The following is a 16,808-nucleotide window of genomic DNA, read 5'->3' on the forward strand; positions in this document are numbered from 1 at the left end:
CCGCGCCCGGCCCGGACTCGGGTCCAGAGGGCTCAAGGTCGCCCGCGGGCTCGGCACTTCCTCGCTGCCGGGCGCGGGCGGCTGGGGCCCGGCGCCGGGCCTGCCCACCTCCGGGGCCGGGGCCTGCCTGGCCCTCGCACGCCTCGCCCCCGTCCCGCTCCCCCCCGCCGAAGGGCGGCGCGGGGGCCGGGCAGCTCTCCCCGCGGGGAGCCCGGCCGGCCGTGGTAGCACGCGTGGGAAAGGCCCTGCCCCGGGGAAGGAAGCCCGGCCTGGGGCGACGCGGCTCCGGGGCCTGGTCGCAAGGCCGCGCGGGCTGAGCCCGGGCAAAGCGGCCGCCCTGCGGGTGTCCGCGGGCCGGGCGGGCCTGCGGTTGCTGGCCCCCGCAAGAGAGGCACTCGGGGTGCTCGGAGGCTCGGTGTCGGCGACCGATAAGCAAGCCGGGCATTTGCTGCAGAAGTCTGGGGCCCCGAGCGGCCGCCCCGCTTGCCCTCGCCCGCGGCTGCCGGGCGCCGGCCCTGCCCGCACAGAGGCGCCGGGAGCCGGGGCGAGGGGAGCTGCCTGGCCGCGGCCGGCCGGTCCCGGCCGCAGGGTGCCGAAGCCCAAGGCGGACAAGCCCCCGCAAGGCCGGGCGGCTCCTCCTCGCCGTGCAGACCTCGGCGGGGGCTGCCTTCGGGCCCAGCGGCTGGGCGCCCACCCAGAGCCCCCTGGCAGCGCGGGCCGTGCCCCCGGACCTGCCACGCCGCGGCCCCTGCAGCCGTTGCGCGCGCGCCGCGTTTCCGCGCCGGGGCGGCGGGAGGCCTGGGCTTGACCCCCGGACTGGGAGGGCGCCAGGGCTGGGACGGCCTGGCTGCCATGACCAGCGCCCTCGCCGTCTCGTTGGCCGGGCCGTGAGCCCGCCCTGCCGCGTGGCTCCTGTACCCACCTCCGCGCCAGGGAGGCCCGAGGGGCTCTGCGTTCGCTGGGGCTTGCAGAGCGCCCCGGGCTCCTCGGCCGCCCGGGCAGGCGTCGCGGCGGGCTGGCGGGAGGCGGCCCGAGCGAGCGGCACGGGGCGGCGGGCGGCGTGCTGGCGCCTTGACCCCGCTCCTGGCAGACGCGGGGCTCTGCCAAGGCCGCTGGCAGGAGCTCCCGGCCCCCGAGCGGGGTCAGCACCGGTGCCCCCGACCCGCGCGGGAGCCGAGCCGAGCCGAGCGGGACCCCGGTGCGCGGGCCGTGGTGCCGAGCCCCCCAGCCTGGGGGCGCGCCCACCCAGGGGTGCAGCCCAGGGGAAGAGCCCAGGAGCAGGGGTTTCCCTAGGGCTGTCATCGCCGTTTCCTGGCAACCGTGGGCCTCTGACTGTTTGCATGTGTTATGGTTTGGTCACCAAGGCGACCTGCGGGCTGCAGCCAGCCAATGGGCAGCGGAGGAGGAGGAAGCAGGGCTTCCCCTCCCCAGGTGTGGGCCCTCCAGCCAGGAGGAAGCACCCTGCCTCCCTTGGGCACCTGGGCAGGCTGGGCTCACCCCACGCCCCCTGCGACGTGGCCTGCCCAGGCGGGCGGCACGCCCCGCTCCGGCCCGTCTTGCCTGCCAGCCGGGGTGCCGCGGCCCAGTCCGGCCAGGCCCTGGGACGGGCCTGAGAGCTCCCCGCGCGGCACAGGGCAAGTGGGGGCCTGCCGGCGGGCGAGGCGGGCAAACAGGTTTCTGGGGAGGCGGAGGGCGCGCCCGGGCCTGTCGCACCCTCCGCCTCCCCGCCGCACGGACCAGACAGACAGACGGGTGGCCTGGGCCTCGCGGACCCCCACGCCGACCCCCTGCAGCTGGGTGCTGGGCCTGGCCCCGGGGCTCAGGGAGGTGGGCAGCAAGCACGGGCCCGGCTGCGACAAGGGGGGCAAGAGCTGTGGTCACGGGGAGCACCAGACACCCCACACCAGCGCTGCACCACACGCATGCAACCACTGCACCCTGTGCACACAACCACTGCACTGCACTGCACACGACCGCAGAGAAACCGCTGCACCGCGCGCGCGCTGCGCACCACTGCTGCACCACACGCCAAGCACTGCACCGCACACGTGCACAGCACAGAACTGCTGCACCCCACACACAAGTCAGCCACTGCACCATGCACATGCATGACACAGGTGCACTGCACCACACACACAATACATGCCCCCTACACCATATACACACATGCACACACACACATGCAGGATGCCCACTGCACCACATGCACACACAACACACACCTCCTGCACCACACACACTCATGACATGCCCACTGCACTACGCATACATGCCCACTGCACCACGTACATACCCACTGCACTACGCACTCACACAATGCACATGGGACAACCAGTAGACATACAGCAACACCCCCCCGTACTCACCTACGCGTGAACCTCACCAGTGCACACATGCACACTCCTTGCACCCAAGGTGTGCCCGCTGGGCCCTTAACAGGCACACCAAGTGCCCACATGTGGTACATGTATCCCACATCTGCACACACACCCGTGTGCAGCGCCTGACAGACACGCAGCCCCTCTCCTGGTCCGCCAGGCCCCACGGCCCTTGCCCCGGCGCAGGAGACGGCAGCCCTCAGGCACCACGCGTGCCGCGAGCAGCCTGCCCAGGCCTCGCAGGGAGCAGCCACGCTCCCAGCTCCGCTCTGGAGCTCCCCCCCGGCCGTCTCCGGACCCCCCAGCCGTAAAAAAGAGACACTTGAGGGGGAAGAACGGGTCTGCGCCCCAGCGGTGCCCAGACCTGAGCTAGCCCAGGGCTGCAGCCGCCACTGCACCCTGCGCCCAGGCGGCATCTACCCAGGTGCTATGGGGCGGGCAGGGGGTGCCACCAGCACCCAGGTGCGGGAGGCTGGGACGCAGGCACGAGGAGAGAGGACGGGGCCAGCGGAGACACCTCCCTGGCTGCATCCCCGCCCCCGGGGCTCTGCCAGGACCAACGCCAGCACGTCCTGGCCAGGCTCCAGGCCCGCGGGCAGCCGGCGGGGGGGCGGGCTGAGTCAAGCCACCGCCCCTGAGCCACAGAGAGCGGCTGGCTAGGAAAAGCCCAGCTCCTGGCATGAGTCAGTGCCCAGGCAGAAGCTGCTGGAGATCCCCATTGCCATGGGGACCGGGCAGGCGGCGATGCCAGCTCAGCCTGGCTCCCTCCTGCCCCGTGAAGCGCTGGCAGAGGCGGCGGGCTGGAAAGGGCTGAGCTAGCGAGGAAGAGCGAGGCGCCCTCACATGACAGCTGCGGCCCGCGCCGGGCACATTCCAACAAAGGAGGACATTCACTGGAGGCCAGCCCCAGAAATAGTGCCCCTGCGCCGCGTAAACAAGCCCGCTCGGCCCCGAGCCCACGGGTGGTGGAGAACCTGGGCACCAAAGTCACTGCGGCGGGGAAGCTCACGGCCCCGGGGTCACGGCGGGCCGAGGCAGGGCGCCGTCTCGGGCCTGCGGCCGGGGGGACCCGCCGGAGCCTGCCCCGAGCAGGAAGGAGGCCTGGGAGCCGGACGGGGACCCTGGAATGCTGGCCGGGTCCCCGTTGCCGTGGCAACCTGCCGAATTGACTCCACTTGCGGCCGGAAATGCCTCTGCCGGTCAGTCCCGCGCGCCAGGGACAGTCGCCCCGCCTCGCCTCGCCGCCCCGACCGCTGGAGCCCCCGTTCCTAGCACGGCCTTGGGGGCAGGCGTCTGGGCCTGAGCCCTGCAGCCCTCGCGCCGGGGGCACCCAAACGTCCAGGGCGCACGAGAGACGGACGCGTCCCGCGGCGGGGCGGTCGCGTAAACCGACCCGCCGGGATGCCTCGGCTTGTGGCCCGGCACCTAGTCCAGCCCCAGCGCGGCGCGAGGCCGAGGCCAGGATTCAGCTCCTGGCACAGGGGAAGCTGGCTCCCCCGGGGAGGGATGCCGAGAGAGGGGGCGGCAGGCCCAGGACACGTTGCCCTGGCTCCATCCATCTTGCAGGCCTGTAGAGATCCTTTCTCGAGTGCAGCAGGAGCAGGAGGGGCCCTGGAGCCCGGGCCCGGCCCCAAGCAGGTCGCTGGATCCCAGGTGAGGCCCAAATATGCACCCCCAGGTTCCCGTGGGGTCTTTCTGCTTCAGGGGAGAGCCCCAGCTCCAGGCCAGGCAACGAGGGGCTGAAGACCCACCCCAGAGGTGGCTGCATCTCAGCACCAGGTCAGAGTCCGTCTGTAACCAACCTTCAATGCACCGCACCCCAGAGGCAGCCGCATTTGCACACTGGGTACGGGCTGCTTGTGGGAACAGGGACAGGCTGCATTGTTGCGCTATTACGAGAGGGGCCGCAGTCCACGTAGCTCCCAGACCCCACCCCAGAGGAAGCGCTCACTGGGGAAACTGAGGCAGGTCTGCCACCGGGCGGACCCACGTTGGGGCCTCACACAGCACCACTATAGCCACCCCCTTCTACCGCCCTGGCAGAGCCCCCCACGTTACAGCGTGGGGAAACTGAGGAACAGATGAAGGCCTGCGCGGCTGGGGTTGAGCCCCTCCCGGTCCAGGAGTGAAATCCTTGGGCAGGGCCCACCCTCCCGGGGCAGGCTGCACCCCCGCGTCCAGACCCCCGGCTGGAGGCTGCGGATAAGTGGCACCAGGGCAGGTGCGCGGACACTGGGGGTGGGGGGGAGGCCCCTCCCAAGACACGAAAATCAAACAGCTGGTTTCCCGCAGCAACCCGAGGCAGCTGTGCTGCCCCACATCCTTCCTCGAGGCCTTGTCGCTGTAGCAACCGGGCACGGCGACTCAAACAGCAGCAGCCGCACATCCACGTGAGTCAGCGCGAGTCAGCGCTGGCCGGATGCCCGAGCTGGCAGGCTCGCCCTGTGGCCAGGGACAATGGCAGAGGCCGGCCCCAAGGAGAGAGTCACCAGGTGCCCTTTGCTCCCGGGGCCTCGGCCCTGCATGGCGCCCCCGTGCCCGGCTCGGACGATGCTTCGTGCAAAACCTTGCGAGGAGCCGAGCTGGGCGGGACCCACGGCGCCCGAAAGGGGAAGGGGGCTGCGGTGCTCGGGGTCCCCGCTGCTGCTCCCTGCGCGTGCTGGCCGTGCCCCGAGGCTTCCCGCGACGCCCTGCCCCGTCTCCCCGGGCTGCCGAGGGAGGACGCGAGGGGTGACGGGGGTCCTCCTGGCTCCCACCCACGCGGCCGGCGGCCCGTCACACTCCTCTCCGTGACAAGCGGCCGTGGGCAGAGTGCCAGCTCTGCCAGCTCACCACGGGCACATGCGACACAGCCCCACGCCGTGGCGGAGGAAACAGCTCTTTGGGTCAGCAGAAAACACCCCCCATGACTTGTTTTTGAGGAGACCCCGGAGGAGGGAGAGGAGGCAGAGGGAGGTTTTCTAAGGCAGCCTCCTGACTTCGGGGGCCTGACTCATGATCTCCGGGCTTGGAGAAGCTGCCTCTGCCGGGCCTGGGCGGGGCGGGGTGGAACAAGGCTGCATCTCCTTCCCGCTCACATGGACATGACTGTGCTGGATGTTGGGCTCGTGCCCCCCGTGCTCCAGACCCCTTCCACGCACGGCCCCGCTCCATTTTGCAGAGGCAGCCATCGAGGCCTCTGCGTGCAAGCCCCAGATACCCCGGAATGAGTCACCCACTATGACCCAGCTGCTTACACATGAACAAAAGGCCCGGCTGTGACTTGCCCCACCAGCCATGGAGCCACCCCAGGCCAGGCAAGGAGCCCAGAGGAGGGAGAGGCAGCCCTGTACCAGCCAATGACAGGCTCTGCTGGGGGAAGGGGCTGCAAGTTGGGAGTGAGGGGCTAAGAAGCAGGTCCGCTCCTCCTCCATGGCATAGCCTGCTGCCCCCCAGGGGGATAGCTCCACCTCCTAGAGCAGCCTCTGTCCTTGGAAGCTGTCGAGAGACTGGTGGTTCTCACCTGTCTGAGACTCCAGATACCCTTGATCGACTCGAAAACACCCCTCTGGAAACACCATTAGTTTCCCTCTATTATTTTCCCATAGTCAAAAAAAAAAACCAGAGAGCCAATTTTCTGCTGCAAAAGGCTCAGGCAGACAGTTTCTAGCACGCCAGATTCCTGTCTGCAGTTGTTGGGTTCACCTGGTGACTCCCGCTGGCGCGTCTGAGCTAACATGGTGGCACGCCGGAACGGCTCTCAAAGCGCCCCAGGGTGCCACGCCATGCCGGCTGAGGATGGCTGGGTTAGACAGACACTTGGCTGGGGCGGTTTAGTCCAAGAAGATCCCACCCTGACCAGGACGTGAGGTAACCAGAAGTACTGCCATTTCCCGGGTCAGACCCTAGGTCTGTCTGGCCCAGCTCCCTGTGTCCCCCAGCGGAGGTGGAGAGGGAGAGAGAACAGTGCCGGAGCAGGGTTTTCCACCTGTTCCTCTCTCCCACTTGCAGCCTCCAGCATTTAAGACCCAGGACGCTCTGAATCAGAGGCCGTGCCCCTCACTCCCGTGCTCAATAGCAACCAATTCCTCCCAGCATGCGTCCGCTCCCTTGGGGAATCTGGCTAAACTCGTCGCTTCTCCCACGCCTGGTGATAACGAGCCCCATGCTTTAATTCCACACCGGCTGAAAAACAACTGCCGGGGTTAGTTTGAAACCAGCTGCCTACTTGCTTCACGTTGTGACCTCTTGTTCTTATGTCGAGAGACGGTTGATAATAAATCTCTATCAACTTTCTCCTCCCCGCTTTGTAAACCCTGGCGTGCCCCCACCCCGCAGCATCTCTCCTCCACTGAGCAGGCCTGGCTTCGAGGAAGCCCCCTCGTGTCGCTAGGTCAGCCTTGTGGCCCTTCTCGATCCTCGTGGAGGTGCGGGGACTGGAAGCGCTCAAGGCACGGATGCGCTGTAGCCCCAAAAAAGGGGATTTATGCAGATGTGACCTCATGAGGTCCCTTGCAGCCCAGCTGTCCCAGGACCGATCCTGTCCAAGCGGTTGTGGTCCTGGCTTACGTGCCAGCGACAGGCTCCTCACCTGAGAGACGCGTCCCCATCGCACGCGGCAGCTGAGACAAACCAGCGCCCCCGTGGCACGGCTGCCCCCAGGCCACTGCAGGCACCACAAGTCACCTGGCGGCACAGTGGTGGCTCCTGGCAGGTCCTGGGGGCTGGTCCAGACCCCTCAGGCCCTCACGTACCCCCATCCTGGGGCAGGGGCTGCCTCAGGATGGGGTCTCTAGAGCCAACCGGGAGCCTGTGCCTCAGGCACCGGGGGCTGGCAGCAGACACCCGCGCAGGGGAAGGGCAAGGACCCGCCGCAGCCAGGGAGGGGGACAGCCGTGGGGGGAAGGGATGTCCCACGCCCTGCTGGGGCTCCCCCATGCCACTTCCTGTGACCCCAAACCCCTGGGGTTCGCTTGCCCCGACCTCATTTCCTGTGACCCCTATATGCCCTGGGCCTGCCCCCCAGCCTCATTCCTGTGACCCACAAGCCCCTAAGGCTCTGCCCCCTGACCTCTTCCTGTGACCCCAAACCCTTGGGGTCCTGTCTGCCCCCTGACCTCACTTCCTGGGCCTCTCCCAACTCTCTGCCCCTCCTTGACTGCACTTGCTGTGACCCAGGCCCATTACCCCACTTCCAGTTTCCCAGAAGCCCTTGAGTGCCCTCTTAGGGCCAGCGCAATAGTTTGCCAAACCCCAAACCCCCCGGGCCCTTCACAGCACCCCCTTCCCACCCTCTGCCATGGCCCCCAGATATCTAGTGCCCCCTGCTCAATTGGCTGCTCTGCTTGCTGCTCCCTGCCCCATCGGCTGCTGGGCTTTCAGGAACCTGTTGGCCGCTCTGCACGGGGAAAAGAAACCCCCTTCCTCTTGCCCTTTGTGCCTGGTACCAAGAGGCAGCCGACTCGCGGGGCGCTGGCTGCTGTTTGCCATGCACAGGCCCTCGCGTCTCCCTCGCCCACGCCGGGCACCGCCAGACCCCCCGCGCAGGCTGGCCCCGACCTCCCCATCACAGCGCCTCTCTTTCTTTTTCCTCCTCTCCTGGCTGAAACCCGCGTTTAGAACAATCGAGCCGTTCTCTCCCCGGGAGAATTGCCGGCCACCTCGGGAACAGCAGCAGGGCACGGTGGTGGAGGGAGGAAGGGCTGCAAACTCTGAAGTTGTTGTGGAAAAACCCACAACAGGAGGCCAAAAAAATCCAGCGGCCCCACACAGCCCTGGCCCCAAAGACCTTTGCAGGCCCTGGGGGAGAAGGCTTCAGCCAGCCTCCCTAGCTGGGAGTGGGGGATCAGGTCGGACCCCTTCCCCTTCGAGCCCGGGGGCCACGGGTCTCACAGCAGCAGGGGGCCATAGTGCTTGGCCCCTATTAGCCCTGCACCGCAGCGGAGAGCATCTGGGGCTGAAGAGAGCAGGATGGCCCAGCCCCGCTGCCGGGGAAGGACGTGCATGAGCAAGACACTCGGTCTCAGGACCACGCAGCAATGCAGCTGCCCCCTGACGCTTCACAGGCTGCATGCACACACACAGGCCCCCCCGCAGCCAGGCCACGCGCCATGGGGCCGGCGGAGGCCGTGGGAACCGAGGAGGGAGTGAGGGAGGCAAGCTGCAGCTGGGCACTGCCTAGGGGGTGCAGGCAGGATCCTGCCCAGGGAAAGTCAAGCGGGGGAGAGGCGAGGGGATAACCAGGGGCTTCCCTGTGCTGCCAAAGCTGCAAGAGAGACAGCGCCTGCCCCCGCCTCGCCTGGATCACATTCCTCCAGGCTGCCAGTAAACAAACAGGAATTTAGTGGTGGGGCCCGGGCTCCTCCTCCCGCCTGCCTCCCACGCTGGGCGGGAGACCGAGGCCTGCAGACGCCCCCTCCGCCACCCAGGGTCCCCCCAGACCCTGCTCTGTGGAACAGCAGCTCGGCAGGGCACCAGGGTTGCAGGTAGTAGAGGAGAGGGGCTACCGCGTGCAGAAGAGGGGAGCTGGATCCCACCCCGGAGCTGCCCCCATGCAGAAGAAAGGGGCCGGATCCCAACCCAGGGCTGCCCCCATGCAGAAGAAGGGGTCCCGATGCTGTACGAATCCCTCCCACGTGCCGACGCAGCAGCTTCTCTGGGGCCACGGCACTTGGTCGGGACTGGGGGCGTCCACATGGGGAGAGCCTCGCCCAGGCCCCTATGCAGGCAAGCCCAGGCTGCAAAGGGTTAATAGCATGCAAGCACACAAACATGTATGGCACGTATGCACCCATGCATGCTTGTGTGGGTCCGATCAGATAACCCCCCCAACTACACATGTGTGCTCTGCCCTCCCCACCCCAAGCCTTCACAAGGACCCTGGCCCTTGGGAATCCACGTGTCCGGCCAGTACAGCTGCGTTTCCCAGGCACACGGCCCTGCGGCCCGGCTCAGCCCAGCCCGCCCCTGGCCCCGGCGCACATGAAAGCGCGGTGCTGGACAGCCCCTCCCCAGCCGATAACATTCCAGCCTCGCATTCCAAGCCCAGCCCTGGGCTTCCCGCTGCCGTGCCCACGTGGGAACCGTCTGCTTGCTCCCTACCCCCAGCCGCCCGCTTCGAGGTCTGGCTAGGAAGCAATGGTGGCCCCCCCAGCCCAGTGGGGGAGTTTCACAGCCAAGCGGGGCTCAGGGGCCTGCTGGGGTCCAGCCCAGGGGGTGCAAAAGCTGCCCCATGCCTGCAGCCTTCCTGGACCCTGCTGCAGGCAGCCCCAACAGCCCCCTGCATGGGCGAAGTGGCAGGACCCCCCCAAGCTGCCCTCCCTGGTGGTAGGGGGGACATGGAGGTGCTCCTGGTACAAGGGCCCCCTCCCGGCGCTGCCTCTGAGCAGCAGAGCAGCATGAGTCAGAGCTGCAAGCAGCCCCAGCGAGGAGCTGGGGTGGGGCCGGTTGAGCAAGAACCAAAACGAGATCCAGATGTGCGCTGGGGCGGGTGGGCGTGGGGCCAGCAGGGGCGGGCAACATGCCTGGGAGAGGGAGGGGGGGCTGGCACTCCCGCCCCTCCCCTGCACCCTGCAGCAGCGGCCCGGGGAGGCCAACACACTGGAGGAGGGGGCAATTTCCTACCAGCCTGGAGGCGGCTGGAAGTGCCCCTGCCTCACCACAGACAGGCACGCGCTGTTCTGAGCTCAGGCCCTGCTCTGGCAGCGTGTTGGGCTCCAGCCGGGTGCTTGCTTCCCCAAAATTCCTGCATAGTGCTGGCAGGGAAACTGAGGCAGAGAAAGAGAAGAGTTTAGGGACCTCATGGGTTAAGTTAGCAGCACAGAGACCTCCTGCCTAAGCCTGTAAGATTCAGCTCCTGCTGCAGTGAGAGTCCAGGCATCCAGGGCTCCCCTCCCCCCACCAACCTCCGTCTATCTCACTAGCACCCCAGGGCTGGGGGCAGAACCCAGGCGTCCTGGCCCTCAGCTTCTCCGCTCTAATGCAAACCGCTCCCCCTCCCCCAGCCTCTACTCCCAGAGCTGGGAGAGAACCAGGTCCTGGCTCCCAGCCCTGCACTGCTTAGGCTAGGGAAGGGCTGGGTACAAGAGCCTGGTAACCCTGTGGGGCATGGAGACAGCAGCACAGCTGGGCAGCCTGGAGAGGCACAGGCAGGAGCTGGGCTTCCTCCCCCGCCCCCCAAGAAACGGCTGGTGAAAAATATTCAACCTCTTCAACACACACACTATACACACACACACACACACTCTTCCTTTGGTGGGGGAGAGCAAGCAGAGAGGAGTGGGACAGGCAACTAGACCAGCATGGAAGCCACAGCATGGGGCTGGGTCAGGCATCCAGCACCCTGCACCACCTGAGCACAGGCTGGAGGGATAGAGGAGTACCCCCCACTACCCCCAACATAAACCACGGTCCAGCCCCCTCTGCACAGGGCCAGCCACACATCCTCCCTCCGCCTGGATGCAGGATGCAGGAGTGAGTCATGCTTCCTCCAGGCCCCCGGACAAGGCAGATGGATACGATTAGCAGCCCCCCCGCCCCAAATCCCTCCTCCACGAACCTAGCCCAGCCCTGAAATAACCACATCCAGGACAGGCCAGCCCACAGGTTCCCCAACAGACAGGGCAGGGAAGGGTTGTTCAAAGCTGGGTCCTGCTGTTTCCTCCCAACAAGTGCCCCATGGGCAAAAAGGACAGTGCAACACCCTAGAGCTAGGGACGGGGAGTAGCAATACACTTGTTTTGGGAGTGCCTAGGACAAGCTGCTCCCAGCCCCAACGCCAGCCGGGACTTTCCCCCTTGCCTAGCTGCAGCAGAGATGCTTAGAGAGAGGTGGGGGTGGGGGGGCAGTGCCTGGAGCTCACATGCAGAGGCTGCCGGTCACAGCCCTCAGCATGGGGGTGAGTCATGACTTAAGGATCTAGGAGAGCCCCAGGGAGGTGAGAAGGCAGCAAAACTGCCAGAGAGGCTGCAGGGAGTCCCTGCCCTGCAGCCCGGAGAGCACTCCACCCCCATCCTACTCTTGGCTGCAGCATGCAAAGCCAGCCTTACTCCATGGCAGAGTTGGGAGAGGGAGCGGCCTACGAGCCACCTCTGCTCCGATCCAGCTGGGGCAAAGCGACAAATCTGTCAGCAGGCCCTGCCCCGTCCCCACCTGCCTTTGTGTGCTGCACCCCGCCTGTTTACCCTCCTCTGCTGCCTGCTGGGAGAGCCCTAGTGGGGCAGGCAGGTGGCCAGGGGAATCATGGTAAAAAGTGGCAGCAGTACCGGCTCCAGTGCCAGCACTGCTCTCACCAGGCATAGGCCACCTGTGCCAGCCCACGGGGGCCGTGGAAGCCAGGTGAATGCTACTGACCTCCCCAGCTCTCGGCAGAGCCCCCAGGAAGCACAGACCCGGGGATGCTAGCGCATTGGGGTTTTATTCGTCACGTCACTCGGTTGTGGTCACAGGCCCCAGCACCCCGCAGTCCCCAGCTGGCTGGTCAGTCCATGCAGTGCTGCCTGGCAGGAAGGCAGCACCTCACTTGAAGATCTTGCCCTGGTTGAAGGCTTTCCCCACGTGCTTGAAGTCACCCTCCCACAGGAAGTACTCCTTGACCAATGTCTTGCACTCCTCGGTGTCGGGGTCCAGCTTCCGCCAGGTGTAGGACTCATAATCCACCTGCCAGTCGGGGCTCAGCTGGGGGGAGGGGAGAAGAGCAGTGTCAGCAGAGGGAAAACACACGCGCGCACGCACACGCACGCGCACACACGAACTCACCGGGAAGGCTAGTTCCTGGCCACGGAAAACCCAGATGCCGGAGATGCTGCTGTCGTTGTTCATGCCGAACAGGATGACGCTGGCAAAAGCGTTCTTACGCAACTTGTCCAGGCGCTGGAACATGCCTGCAGAAGGCAAAAAACTGTCAGGGCAGCACCCCAGCACACCCCCAATGCAGTCGGGCTCCAGCTGGGGTGGGGGGTGAGGGGGGCATGCGACAGGGCAGGGGGATGTCACCTGTGATGAGGTTGCAGCTCATGAAGGTCTGGGTGAGCTCGCTGGGGAAGCGGTACTCAGCAAACCAGATGGACCAGCCCTCCTTGTCAAAGTGCTCCCAGAAGTGGGGTAGCGCCACCGTTAACGTGTCCTCATTGGAATACTTCCGCTTGAATTCGTCCATGATGAATGGGCTGGGGGTGGGGGACAGTGGCTTAGTCAGTCACAGAGTGGGCGCCAGCCAGGTTCCCCACAGCAGCCCCCAAGCCCCCCCTTCCCCAGCAGGACGTGCTGGGCGGTGGCCTAGTGCCCCGCAGCACGTGGCAGGGTGTGGGAGCCCTGGCATTGTGGGCAGCTGCTGCCCCCTGGTGGCTCCAGCGGACTCAGGCTCCCTCCCTCTGGTAGGGAGGGGCTGGACCGTGCCCCCCGCCTTTCCCCCAGTTTGTCCTGACAAGGCAGCTCTGCCCTGCTCCATCCAGGCGCGCAGAGCTGCCTGGCTGCAGCCCCAGCCACTGGCACGAACAAAACAAACAGGTGGCAGGCAGCCCAGAAGAGGCCAGAAGAGAAGGGGGAAAAGGAACAGAGATGCAGCTCCCTCCTGCGAAGCCTGGAAGACGCATGGGAGGGGTGGAGGGGGACATCCCTTGGGTGCACTGGCCAATGCCCACCCCCATGGGGTTCATCTCCACCTCTTAGGCAGGTGCGCGAAGGGGTCCTTGGTCTTGGGCTCAGCTGCTAAGGCCTGCTCGCACTCATCCAGCTCGTCCTCGGGGGCTGGTTTCTTGTCCTCCTTCTTTTCCTGCTGCTGCGGTGCCTGCTGCTTTTTGTCCTCCTTTGCCGGCTTCTCCTTCTTGGGGGTGTCTTTCTTGGGCTGGTTCTCAGCAAACTTCTTGGCTGCAGTGGAAGCGAGGACAGGGCCAGCCTGTGAGGAGGTGCTGGTGTGGGCTGGGCCCCCTGAACTAGCTCCAGATCCAGCCTGGGCAACGCTGGCAAGTGGCTACTCCTGGAAGGCAGGAACAAACCCGCACACCTAGGCAAGGTGTCCCAGGCAAGCTCCCCCCTCGCAGCCCAGGGAGCTCCTCACCGTCAAACTGGGCCATTTTCTCGCAGAGCTTCACCTCCCCCAGCACGGCCTTGAACTGAGGCTGGTTGATGCAGGTGACAAACCAGCGGTTGGCGTTCACGTAGGGCTGGCGGAAGGACGGCTCCAGAACCTGGAGGGACAGGTCACCAGTCAGCTGGGGCTGGCCCCCATTACCACAACGTGTAGAGGATCTTGGTCCCCTTCTACCTCCCCCACAAACCTTGGCAGCTATGCAGCACACTCAACGGCAGCCTTCTGTTGTCCTGGACACCAAGAGCTCCAGGCCAAGCCAAATGATCCGTCTAGACAGCAGACCCTGTCCAGAGCCTCCAGAGCTGCCAGCCCCCTCCAGAGCTGCTGGCTATGGCCACGGAGCCACCCTCCCCCCACAGCCCGCACCTGCTTGTAGAGCCAGAGGAGGGTACAGACGACAGTGATGTCGGCCAACGTGACGCGCTCGCCCACCAGGAAGGTCCGAGTCCTTAGGTGCGCATCCAGGATCCCCAGTACCCGCTTCACCTCCTCCTTGGCGAGTTCTGTTGCCTGGGGGAGCAGAGACACCAGATCAGCACCCAGGCCAGAGAAACCCATGTGGAAAGCCTCCTCCCCAGCTCCAGCCCATGCCTTAGGTGCTCAGACACTAATTCACGCGGCAGTCAACACAGGGAGGTCTCTGGCAGGGGAGCTCCCACTGCAAAATGCAGTCTACCCAGCCACCCTGGCCCTGGCATCCACTGCAGCAGGGGAGCCCACAGACACTGGATATACCTGCAACCCACTTGGGCAGTCGCCAGGGCCTCACTTGGGGGTACCAGAGACAGAGGCAGGTTGCAGACACCCTGCGCCCAGCCATTCTTAAGGCACACCTGTACGTAGTTGAGCCCAGACCCCCTCCCCAGACTCCAGGCCAAGAGCCAAGTCGAAAGACAAACAGACCCCAGCCACCAAACGACTCCGAGTGTCCACCTAGCCTCATCACCAGGCAGCCAGGACCTCGCTCTGTGCCTGCAGCAGCAAAGAGCAGTAGGGGAGCAGGAAGCCCAAGGCTGACAGCAGTGGCAGCAAATCCCAGCCATCACCTCACCACAGGCCCCCCTGCAGGACAGCCACAAGCCCCACTCTCCAGCCCCAGCTCCCGCAGACCTGTTTGTTGTAGTGCATGATGCCCAGCGTGGGGAAGACCCAGGTGCTGGCAGGAGGGACGATGTCGCTGTCCGCAAAGCTCACCCACTGGATGACCTGGGCAGCAGCCTCGGCGCTGGCACCCCGCAGCTCCTCGTTACTGACTGAGGAGGGAGCCAACAGTCACCAGCAGCAGAAGGAAACTTCCCAGCACTCTAGCCACACCACCCTGCCCCCAAACCTCAGCATCCATCCCCCCCAACCCCAGAACTCCAACAGACTCAGAGCAGCCTGGACTGGAACCCCCTGGAGCTGGAGAGGAACCAGGCTCACCATAGTACGCGATGGCATTGCTCTCAAACACGCAGAACCCATCGTCTCCTTCAAAAGCCGGGACCTTGGCAGAGAAAGGCATTTACCAGCAGGGCACGAGAACCACGGATCCTGGCACCAGCTGCTACTCCCCGAACCCACCTTCAGGGCACCCCCAGCTCCTAGGAGTAGCCTTCCCCCTTGCTAAGCATCAGAGAAAAGGCTTCCCTTACAAACACTGTCTTAGCTCCCCTCAGTGCAAAGCGGGACCCCTTGCCCTCCCCATCCCCCTGCAGCACAAGGAGCTGGGTCAGCAGGACAAAGTAGCACTGGAGCCGTGTCCAATTTCGATGACTCATGGCTGGAAACCTGGCAAAGCCCCCAGCCAGATCCCATCTCCCCCTGCAGGGCCATTACCCACCTTCCCGACAGGGAACTTCTTCAGGAACTCGGGGGTCTTGTTAGTCTGCCCAAAGTGGAACTGAGGGGGGGTGGAGAGGACCTTGACCTTGGCGCCACTGAATTGGGCAGCGATGAGCGCCTTGAAGGCCCGCCAGTTCTCGGGATAGGTGTACAGAGTCTGTGGGGTGGAGCGGGGGGATGAGGGGAGTCGAGCAGCACGCCCCCCACCCACCCAGAGCGCTCCCTTGCCCCACAGTGAGGCACCCGCACCCCTCACTTGAGGCAGCCCTAAAGCCCATCTCCAGGCCCTGCCCCACCCCCACCTCCAGGAGGATCCTAAGCCCCCCTCAACCTGGACCCCCCCTTTGCCAACTCACTCCTGCAACAGATCCGCTTACCCCTAACTGATCTCCTCTGACTCCCCCACAACACCCTCCACCCCTCAAGACCCCCTACCAAGGGGTCCTCAACTCCAGCCCATGACCCCCCCACCTCACACCTTCCTGTGCCCCCTTTGCACGCCTCCATGCAACACACTGCCCGGTGCCAGCTCCCTGCTTGGCACCAGCACCCCCCGGGACCCCAACCCTCCCTTTTCACAGCCCATGGGGCTCCCAGGACCTCCGCTAGGGCCACGCCCCCCCACAACCCGGTCCCTCCCCAAGTCCTGCCCCCCAGGGCAGCCTCCAGGGGCCAAGGCCTGCTGTCGCCCCAGGCAGGCCCCCCGAGCACACCCCCAACATCCAGGTCCCCCAGGCAGCTCTCCCGCGCCAGCCCCCACCAATAACCAGCGCAAAGGGACGGGCCAGGGCCACCCTCAGCCGCCCGGGCCACGCCGGCCCCGGCCGGGCCCCCCCCGGGGCGGATGGGGCCGGATAGCGCGAGGGGGCGGGGGCCCCACACTCACCCCGGCCACCGCCATCTTCGCGAGCAGAGAAAGGGAAGCTGCCGTAAAGCGCGCGGGCAGGAGGTGGCGGGGCCGTAAAGCACGCGGCCGTGACAGTACGACAGCTGCCGCCGGCGCCAGCATATGACGTCACAGCAGCGGAAGGGGCGTCGCCCGAAGGGCGGCGGGCACGTGGGCGGCGGAAGCCTGCGCCTGCGTAGGAAGGCTTTGGCGGTGGTGGTGACGCGCTTCTGTCGCACGGGGGCGCCCGCGGGCTGGGCCTGCAGCTGGTCCCACGTGCTGCACCCAGGGCCCCCCCCAGTGCATCCCATGCCCCAGACCCCGCCCACTGCTGTCAGCTGGGGGGGGCGCTGTTTTCAGGGGTCCCAGTCCCCCCAGTGGGGCTGGCCAGGGTTGCAGGGTCACTGCCCCTGCACCCCCTCATCCAGGGCTCGTGCCCCAACGCCCCCGCATTCTACTGCAGCCCCCTCCACCACCCTGCGAGCTCCATGGAGCATGTACAGCACCTAGCACACTGGGGTCCCAGCTCTACAGGGGGCGGTGTTCCAGCACAGCACAGCCCAGCCCCAAGCAGCCCCCCTACCCCCACAAAGCAGCTTCTGGTCACCGCAGGGAGTGGGGAAGCCCCTGTGGGGAGCAGCAGGCAGAGCCG

General features: G+C 66.1%; 1 protein-coding gene across 1 annotated transcript; it reads right to left on the bottom strand.

Annotated features, from left to right (window-relative positions):
• Positions 1 to 11,753: 11,753 nt before the first annotated feature.
• On the bottom strand, positions 11,754 to 16,308 carry EEF1G (eukaryotic translation elongation factor 1 gamma). Its single transcript, XM_090053275.1, has 10 exons — positions 16,157 to 16,308; positions 15,269 to 15,427; positions 14,869 to 14,932; positions 14,557 to 14,699; positions 13,813 to 13,956; positions 13,414 to 13,543; positions 13,019 to 13,223; positions 12,351 to 12,523; positions 12,114 to 12,238; positions 11,754 to 12,032 (listed from the first exon to the last, which is right to left on the bottom strand). Exons 1-10 carry the CDS (start codon positions 16,277 to 16,279, stop codon positions 11,874 to 11,876), a joined length of 1,425 nt encoding a protein of 474 aa, XP_089909401.1. The 5' UTR covers positions 16,280 to 16,308; the 3' UTR covers positions 11,754 to 11,873.
• Positions 16,309 to 16,808: the final 500 nt, after the last annotated feature.

This window comes from Crocodylus siamensis, chromosome 6 (assembly GCF_052110815.1).
Source record: "Crocodylus siamensis isolate JL-2025a chromosome 6, ASM5211081v1, whole genome shotgun sequence".
NCBI lineage: Eukaryota > Metazoa > Chordata > Crocodylia > Crocodylidae > Crocodylus > Crocodylus siamensis.